At 43.2% G+C, this 9827-nt stretch overlaps 1 protein-coding gene across 2 annotated transcripts in view; it reads right to left on the bottom strand.

Moving 5' to 3' along the window:
• si:dkey-70p6.1 (uncharacterized protein LOC570575 homolog) overlaps positions 1-9827 on the bottom strand; it is a 30019-nt gene that overhangs the window by 9337 nt on the left and 10855 nt on the right. For both annotated transcript variants that reach the window (XM_037683930.1, XM_037683931.1), the window contains one exon: positions 6250-6387. In XM_037683930.1, the coding sequence (XP_037539858.1) occupies positions 6250-6387 (138 nt within the window). The remainder of the gene's footprint in view (positions 1-6249; positions 6388-9827) is intronic.

The following is a 9827-nucleotide window of genomic DNA, read 5'->3' as shown; positions in this document are numbered from 1 at the left end:
TTCCTTGGTCTGCTACATTGGGGGTCGACGTTGTATAAACCTGATAGCCCTACCTCTACCCCATCTCATACCCAGCCCATCTTGGCTGTAGATTTTTTTCTTTTTCACTTTTGGTGCCTTGTTATCGTATTTTTGTTGCATGCTTTGGTATTTGTTGTTGCTGTTTTATTTTTTGTCTTTTTTGGCGAGTCAAGATGGTTCTTCTCGTCCTGAGTATTTCATTGCATTGTTGGCCTTGTGTTGATTTTGCATATGACAAATAAACCAAACCTGAACCTGGAGGGGCTTAATTGGGAGGAGAGGAGCTGAGCTGTCAACTGATCACCACCTGCTAGTGAGTTGGATCATATGGCAAAGGAAGATGCTGGATAGACCCGGTAGAACCAAAAGTTTTGTGAGGGTTTGCTGGAAATACCTGGCAGAAGAACACATCAAAAAGATCTTCAACTCACACATCTGGAAGAACTTTAACCACATCCCAACTGAGGCAGGGGACATTGAAACAGAGTGGGCCATGTTCTGCACCTCAATTGTTGACGTGGTTGCCTTAAACTGTGGCGGCAAGGTTGTCGGTGCTTCTCATGGTGGCCATCCTCTAACTTGGTGGTGGACACTCCAGGTTAGGAATGCCTGGTGGAAGAACCCATCAGAAAAATCTTCAACTCACACCTCTGGAAGAGCTTTAACAACATCTAAGCTGAGGTGGTGGTCAGCCTTGTTGGCTGGTGGGACTCCAGAGACACCTGAGGACTACCAGAGAGCCAAGCAGTCCGCAGCCATGACTGTTGCTGAACCAAAAACTCGGATGTCGGTGGAGTTCAGTGAGGCCTTGGATAAAGACTCTCAATCAGATCTGAGGAGACCCTACCAAACCATCAGGTGGCTGAGGAAGGGAAAGCAGCACTTTACTAACACTATGTTCAGTGAGGGTGTGCTGCTGTTGACCTCATCCAGTGATGGAAGTAGTACTTCTTGGCTCTTATCAATCTCACCTGTACATCTTCAGCAGAGTTGGGGGACGTCGAGGTTGGTCTGTCCATAACCATGGCTGGGGTTGTGAGGTACTTAAAGCTCTGTGGCAGCAGGGTTTTGGGGCTAGACTAGATCTGCCTTGATTTCTTTAAGGTGCTGGATGTTGTAGGGCTGTTTTGATTAACACACCTTTGATACATCACATGGATAGTGGTAGTGCCACTGGATTGTCAGACTTGGGTGGTGGTTCCCCTTTTCAAAAAGGGGGACCAGGGGGTGTGCTACAATTATAGGGGCATCACTCTTCTTAGCCTCCCTGGTAAGGGTTATTCAGTGGTACTGGAGAAACAGCTTCGATGGTTGGTCAAACCTCAGATCCAGGAGGAACAATGTGGGTTCCATCCTGGCCGTGGAACACTGGGCCAACTCTTTATCCTCACTATGGTCCTCGAAGTATCATGAGAGTGTGCCCATCCAGTCTATCTGTGTTCTGTGGACTTGGAGAAGGCTTTTGGCCATGTTCCTCAAGACAATGTGGGGGGTGCTCCGTGAGTATGGGATTGGGGGCCCGTTGCTACGGGCTGTTTGGTCCCTATACAAGCTTTGCAAGAGTTTGGGTTGCATTGCCGGTAGTAAGTAAGACTCCACCAAGGCTGCCTGTTGTCATCGATTCTGTTCATAACTTTCAGGGACAGAATTTCTCTATGGCCTCAGGATTCCCTCTCTGCTATTTGTGGATGATGTGGTCCTTTTGGCATCATCATGTTGTGATCTCCAGCTCTCACTAGAGTGGTTTGTAGCCAAGTGTGACGCAGCTGGGATGAGAATCACCACCTCCAAATCTGAGGCTATGATCCTCAGTCGTAAAAGGATGGATTGCTCTTTTCGGATTGAGAGTGAGGTTCTGCCTCAAGTGGAGGAGTTCAAGTATCTCCGCGTTTGTTCATAAGTGAGGGAAGAATGGAGCATGAGATTGACAGACGGATTGGTGCAGCATCTGCAGTATTGTGGACTCTGTACCAGTCCGTTTTGGTGAAGAGAGAACTGAGCTGTAAGGCAAAGCTGTCTGTTTACCTTTCAGTCTACGTTCTTACCCTCACCTATGACCAAGAACTCTGGGTAGTGACTGAATCAATGAGATTGTGATACAGGAGATCGAATCAAGTTTCCTCTGCAGGGTAGGTGGACTCTCCCTTAGAGATAGGGTGAGAAGTTCAATTATCCGGGAGACTCGGAGTAGACCAGCTGCTCCTTCACTTCGAGAGGAGCCGGTTGAGGTAGTTCAGGCATCTAGGGAGGAGCTTCGGGCATGTCCGACTGGGAGAAGACCCCAGGGAAGACCCAGTATATGCTGGAGAGACTCCGTCTCTCGGTTGGCTTGGGAACACTTTGGACTCCTTCCAGAAAAGCTAGACAAGGTGGCTGTGGAAATATATGTATGGACCTCCCTGCTCAAGCTTCTGTCCCCGCAACCCAACTTCGGAAGAAGTGGAAGATGATGGATGGATGGATGGATGGATGGATGGATGGATGGATGGATGGATTAATTCTCTGTAAAAAGGTACACAATTAGTAAATGTTTGATTAATGAAAGAATACAGAAAACATGTTAAAAAAATAACTATATTTCCTTTTTTAATCTGGAAATAAAATTAAAGTAAAAAATAGAGAAAATTGTCTTTGAATCAGATCATCTGTCACTCATAAATAAAAACATTTTCATCAAGGTTGCCACAAGTTTTGTATACATTTCTTAATCATGGTAACAAAAGTTGTGACAATTTATCCAATTTATCTTAGTGTATATCTTAGATCCTTATTTACTGTGTCTTTTTATACTTTATATTTTGCTATTTTGGGGTGTAACTAGGGCCCTGTGTACATAATTTTGTTCCACTTCATGTACCACATGTGGTGAAATAACAATAAAGTTGATGAACTTGAACATAGACATGGGCAAAAAGAGCTGTGATCCAATTAAAATCTTTTCCTGTGTAGATGACATGTTTTAGGTGAAGCATTTAGATACTAGTTTTTGTCAGACCAAGAACAAGAAGAAAAACTTCAATTTGGGTACTTGCTTATACTGAGTACTATGAGTTCAGTCGGCGCTGTTTTCTTTGTGAATGAATCCATTCCACTTGATTAATAGGAGAATATTCAAACCACTAAAAATCCACTCCAAGTTTTCCTGGTTACCTACAACTCTCCAGCAGCCTGCAGATTCTCCTCTGTGTTAGAGCTGTCATCTCTAACCGAGCCCTAAGCCCTGCCCCACCCAACCCGAATTCGGGGCAGGCAGGGCCATAATAATGTGCAGGATGGGCGGGCCGGGTCAGTGTTGGGCTTTTAATTGGGTCAGGATCAGCCGCGATCCAATTATATGATACATGTCTACCATACATCCACCAGCCGCACGCAACCATTTTACTGAGAACTGACCGGCCCTGAAAGAGGTGAAAAGTTCAGTTAAGCTTCAGATGGGAATATACTGCCAGGCAGTGATCCACCGCCCAAATGGACGTTCATTCAGCCGCTGCAATCAGTGGACGCGCGTGGCTGACGACCCAAACAGGTGAGATCCCAAAGCAAACGTGTCAGAGCAGGATCCGTGTATAAATCAGAATGCAGACAGAAACAGGGTTTAAATGCTCTTTTATGGCCATGAAAAGACAAACACCTCTCAGCTCTGAATCTTCTGCTGCTTTTATTCAGCCACTCGTCCCCCATTATCAATAACAATTTTTTTTTTTTTTTTTTCTGAGTCTGGATCTGTAATCATTGTTAATTCATCGGGTCGGGTGGGATTCGGAAATTATGACTGCGGGGTGGGGCCAGGTTGGATCAGATTCTTTGGGCCCAAATGCAACTCTGAGGCTGACACATTGTCCAGTTTTAAAACTGGGCTTAAGACTTTCCTTTTTGCTAAATCCTATAGTTAGTGTCGGCTTGGGTTTCCCGAGATGTCCCTTAGTTATGTTGCTATAAGCTTAGACTGCTGGAGGACAAAGTGACCACAATTTTCACTCTGCTACTGTCTTTACTTACTCTGCTCAACCTGTTTTGTATTTGTAATTATTTATTCTATCATTAACATTTGTTGGATTTTTTGTCTTTCAGGTTCACCTGGACCTATACCTGGACCTACCATTCTGTGTTCGTCTGTCTCTCCTTCCTGTCCTCTCAAACCAGCCGGTCAAAGCAGATGGCCACTTGTCCTGAGCCTGGTTCTGCTGGAGGTTTATTCCTTTTAAAAGGGAGTTTTTCTTTCCACTGTTGCCACTGTGCTTGCTCAGGATGGGAGACTGCAACGAAGCCAAGATTCAACTTGTCTGCTGGATTCCTTAGATAGAGAACTTTACTAATTGGCTTTTATGTGAATGTTCCTGTAAAGTGCCCTGAGACAACTTTGTTGTGATTTGGCGCTATATAAATAAACTGAATTGAATTGAACTCTACTCTGTGTCTCCTGCCTCGACAGAGATCGCTCACAGGTGGAGGAGGTGGAGACACCTCTGTGTTGATCGCTTGCCAGTTTAGCGAGCTTAGTGTGGGCAGTTGTTGACCTCGAGGGTTGACTATAAACATATATTCATGTTAGTATGCTTGAGAGAAGTGGAGCGCTACGTCTGTAGCATGTTAGCTTAGCAGTAACTGTGACGCTGTAAGACGCTGCAGATGTAAGAGACGCTGTGTTCAGGTGCATTAAAGTTGAAATGTCTTTAAAACCCCACACCTTATTGTCCTCAAGCTTCATGACAAACATCATTTAGATGAGTAGTGTTGAACACAAGTAAAAAAGTCCAGTGGTGACGTGTTTTAATTTCTCTATAATCACAAATAGTGCCGACCTGAGGCTGTGTGTTAATAAAGTGCATTAAAGTTAAAATGTCTTTAAAACCCACGGCTGAATAAACTTGGTGAGAAACATGCTTTAAATGTGTGAAATTAAAAGTAAGGAAATCTAGGTGAAATGTTTTTTGTTTTTTTTATACACTAGTGTACACTTTTTTGCACACTGGTGCGCGCCTGCACGCGCACACGTGCGTGCACACACACACAGTGTGCCGCCCCCCCCCCCCCCCCCCCCCCCCCCCCCTGCAGTTTCTCCTCTGTGTTAGAGCTGTCATTTCTAACCCGAGCCCTAAGCCCGGCCCCACCCGACCCAAATTCAGGGCAGGCCGGGCCATGATAATGTGCTGATAATGTGCTGATAATGTGCACACACACACACACACACACACACACACACACACATTACAGATGATTCTGATGCCCTTGCTCTAAACTATGGCCATTTTTTTTTGTCCTCAGTTGCAAAGTGAAAGAAGAAATTAAAGCATAAAAGTGATATCCGTCTGAAGGATCGGGGTGTTTGTATGAGTACAGTAGTCCCTCGTTTATCGCTGGTGTTCCATGTCCTGTCCCCCTTGCGATAAGTGAAAGACTGCGAAGTACGGATACAGCAGTCTGAGTTCAAGTTCAGTAAATGTTGTCATGACATGTGCCAGGCTGTAATCACACTCATCACCTGTTACTCCCAATCTCCCTCCTTAAATAAACAATTTAAATTTAAATACTGTAACATTTTAAATAAACAATCCACGCAGCATGGATTGTTTATTTAAAATGTTACAGTATTTAAATTTAAATTGTATAGAAGAGAAGTGCAGCAGGACATCAAAGTGATGTCACACAGCTTCAGCTCTGCAGCACGGAGCAGAAATGTACTTCTTGATCAATTACACTGCAACAACTGAACATAGAAGTTCTAAAATAATTAAAAATAGCTTTTAACAATTTTATATTTTGTGATTATGATGCACTTGTGGGCTGCACTTAGGTGCTAAATCCTTTTAAATAATTTATTTTAAATTAGAAATCCATGGCTCATCCAGCAATCAGCCAAAACCGCGAGTTTGCGGAAAACAAAACGCGAAGTAGCGAGGAACTACTGTACAAATACTTCAGAATGGTATCAGGCACTAGTATCAGTATCGGGACACCACAGGTCACTTGTAAATGAGTCTCCGAGGCTCAATGTGATTTATCTATATAAATAAAGGTCGAATTAAAAAAAAAACTAATTAGGTGTTTAAGATCCATATTATTCAATACATGTTTAAATTTATCACAAAATGTTCTGAGACCTTTAAAGCTTTAATCAGTTTGTTAAAACTTTGTTGAAGAGCTCAGTCGAGCGTCTTTTGTTAAACTTTTTGTCATAAATTAGGAGGATCTTGGATCTGGAGATCAGTTTGATTTGTCTTCACTCACCGCCGCAGCAGACGGCTGTATGTTCTCCACTGTATGAGCACCCAGGGGAGCCAGAGCTTTATTTTGGAGCATCAGCACGTCGTCCTCCTCTGGAGGTTTCCAGATGTACTGCTCTCCGTTGCCCATAAACATCACTTCCTGTCAACAGGACAACAGAGCCCATTAGGAACAGAGTTGGTCACATGTTGGTGCATGCTGCTGCACAAACAAGAAAACATCTTTGAATGAAGAAATCTGCCTTTTCACACCTAACAGCACTCGTGAATAACTAATGACCTCCTTTAAGAAGATGGATTTCAGACAGCATGGAGCAGTGTTTCCCTGAAAGGTGGAGCCTGTGATGAAGCAGGTGCTTCAGCTGGGGATGACTCCATTTCAGCACGTTGCATCATCCAGAAGGAAATCAGTGGGGAGAAGACCTAGACATGAAACCCTGTGAACTGGACGTGGAAACGAACCTGGGTCACAGCATGTAGCATGACCCTGCTGACCTGGTACGAGACGGCAAATGGCGTCCCACTGTCACCAGCAGGGGAGCAGACGGCCGCACACCTACAGCAGAAACCAGTGGACTCCTGCTGCGAACATATGGAGGAGGTGTCACCTGGAGGGGAGCAGGAACACCCCCACCATCTCCAAGAACTGTCCTAATAAACACCGCTCACTTCATTCTGCCAGCGTTTCAGAACAGCGTGAGACGGTCGAGTGCAGAGGAAACTGCACCACTGGCACAAAAACACTCCACAGCATCGACGGTAAATCTGACGGAAAGGCTCCTGATCACAACACCTCGAGAACTGACAACACCTGGAGCTGAACAATGAAATATTTACGACTCCGACACATTCACACATCAGAACAGACACTGGTGGTCGGTTTTCTGGACTGATGGGAGTCTGGCATCAACGCAGTCTTTCTGTACTTTGTAGAACAATAATGTATAATTCAAAGTGACGAGCTGACAGCTAGTCTGAGCAAGGCCGGAACAGTAACGGACCGCTGCCGTCTGAAAACAACGGCAGTCCAACAAGTTTTACAGTGGTTGTTGCAAATGTCATTATTTAACCGTTTCACAAAGCACGGGTATTTACATCTAATTGTTTGCACTGGTGAAGCTTCTCAGTTCTCCAGGACATGGAAAAATTAAAAAAAAGTTCAAGATAGAAACAACTGGACTTTGTTTGTAACTGGAGAATTTTCGCTTCTCATCCGAGGAGCTTTCTCAATTCACAGAAACACAGTGTGGAGTTTTGAGTTATAAAGCTGAGGTGTTCTGTGTGCAGATGGCCCTGACACCGCTCACAATGGGGGTTCAACGGGGTCATTGTTAATCTGACTCACAGACAGCCACTGTGACCACATGGATGAAATTCTTGATACGTGTGAGAATGACTGGGTATCAGTCCTAAAGCTGCATTATAAGTTTTTGAAAGTTGAAATCTGAGGCCTCCTCCTCTGTTTAAAGATGGTTGCTCTCTTTTTACATTAATTGCTTCCTTCACCCCCCTCTCAAACCATCTGTTGTCTCGGTCCAAAATGTGATCATGTTGGTCCTCATAGGAGTGTTCCTTCTCCTTGAGGTGCAGGTGAACAGCTGAGTCTTGTCCTGAAGAGCTGGCTCTCCTGTGTTGCAACATGGGTCTGTGAAGAAGCTTTTTGGGTTCTCCAAATGAAAAGGAACAAAAACTTATCAAAAACGCTCTCCAAACATGTGGATATCCTAACTGGGCTTTTGTCAAGTCAGCAAGAAAATCTACAAAACACAAAACTGAACAGAACAAGGAGAAGAACAGACAGACAAACATTCCTTATGTTGCTGCAGTATCAGAGAAACTCTGAAGGATTTTCTCCAAACACAATGTCCCAGTACATTTCAAACCCAACAGAACCCTGAGACAGAGGCTGGTCCACCCTAAGAATAAAACACCCAAACAAACAGAGTGGTGTGGTGTCTGCAGTTCAGTGCAGCGAGGACTGTCCACATCTCATATACATTCGTCCCTCGTTTATCACGGGGGATCCGTACCCCGAAGAACCCACGATAAGTGAAAAACCGCGAAGTAGGAATAGTCAGATTCTTTATTGTCATTCGCACCTCATGTATATAGTAGTAAAAGCAGTATGTAGTAGTTTATTTTATTATATATATCTATATATATATAGATATACATATAAAACAACGTTTCTAAACTCTCTAAAAGAGCACAGAATATCATGATTTCAGCTTCCTGCCTTCTCTGCTCTTTGCCACTTTTCAAGCGCTCTTGGCCACGCCCACTTCTCCATTCTGCCAGCTGATCAGCTGCAGCAGGAAGTTTATTCTGCAGCTCTGGGCTACACAAATATGCAGCAGGTGCTAAATAATTTATTTTAAATAAATAGTCCATGCCGATTGTATGGCTCATCTTCAATCAGTTCAATTTTGTGTCATGTCCAATCTTATTTTGAAAAACCGCAATAGGGCGAGTCCTCGATAAATGAACCACAAAGTAGCGAGGGACTACTGTATAGGATAAACCAAACAGCTTCTTCATAGACACATGTCGCAACGCAGGAGAGCCAGCTATTCAGGACAAGACAGCTGTTCACCTGCACCTCAAGGATAAGGGACACTCCTATGAGGACCAACATGTTCACATAGACAGATGGTTTGAGAGGGGGGTGAAGGAAGCTATTTATGTAAAACTAAAAAACATCTTTAAACAGGAGGAAAACTTATAATGCAGCTTTAGGCCTGATACACAGTCATTTTCACACCAATCAAGATTTTCATCCATGTGACCACAGTGGCTGTCTGTGAGTCAGACTAACTATAACCCTAATGAACCCCCAGTGTGAGCGGTGTCAGGGCAACCTGCACACAGAGCACCTCGGCTTTATAACTCTGTTTGAATTGAGAAAGCTCCTTGGATGAGAAGCGAGACGTCTTCAGTTACAAAATAAAGTCCAGTTGTTTGTGTCTTGAACTTTTTTGGTCTAATTGTTTGGTTCGTTGCAAGTGCATAAAGCGTCAGCAGCAAGCTGTACCATTTCCTGTGCAGTCTGGGGGACATTCAGCAGGAACATGATAATATGAATGCCCAAATAAAAAGGTAAAGTTACACAAAGATGTAAAAGTTTTTAAATCAGTGTTAGAAAACTAAACTTTTAAGATTGAAGCTGTTTTAAATTGACAGCATTCTTCATCCTACTCGTCATCACTTTGGTTAAAATTAAACTCATTAATTGTTGAAGGAACAATCTACAACAAGTAAGATATTAACTGTTCATAACATTTCTACAAAGGTACAATTAAAATGTGAACTACCATCTTTAATATTTGACTTCCTGTTGTCAATCTGGTTTTATTTCCACATATTTCAGCTCTAAAACAAACTGATTAAAGATGCTGTTAGTGTTTATTCCAAATATAATTTACAAGAAATTTAAGCTGTTTTGTTGGCTAAATTTTTTTCTGCATTTTATTTTTCAGACAAGACTTTTAACTGTGCTATAAACCTCATTAAGATTATTAACTGTGCTATAAACCTCATTAAGATTATTAACTGTGCTATAAACCTAATTAAGATTATTAACTG

This window comes from Nematolebias whitei, chromosome 11 (assembly GCF_014905685.2).
Source record: "Nematolebias whitei isolate Nwh7 chromosome 11, NemWhi1, whole genome shotgun sequence".
In the NCBI taxonomy this organism is placed as follows: Eukaryota; Metazoa; Chordata; class Actinopteri; order Cyprinodontiformes; family Rivulidae; genus Nematolebias; species Nematolebias whitei.
The sequence above is the reverse complement of the archived record's forward strand: the minus strand, read 5'-3'. Positions and strand labels throughout refer to the sequence as shown.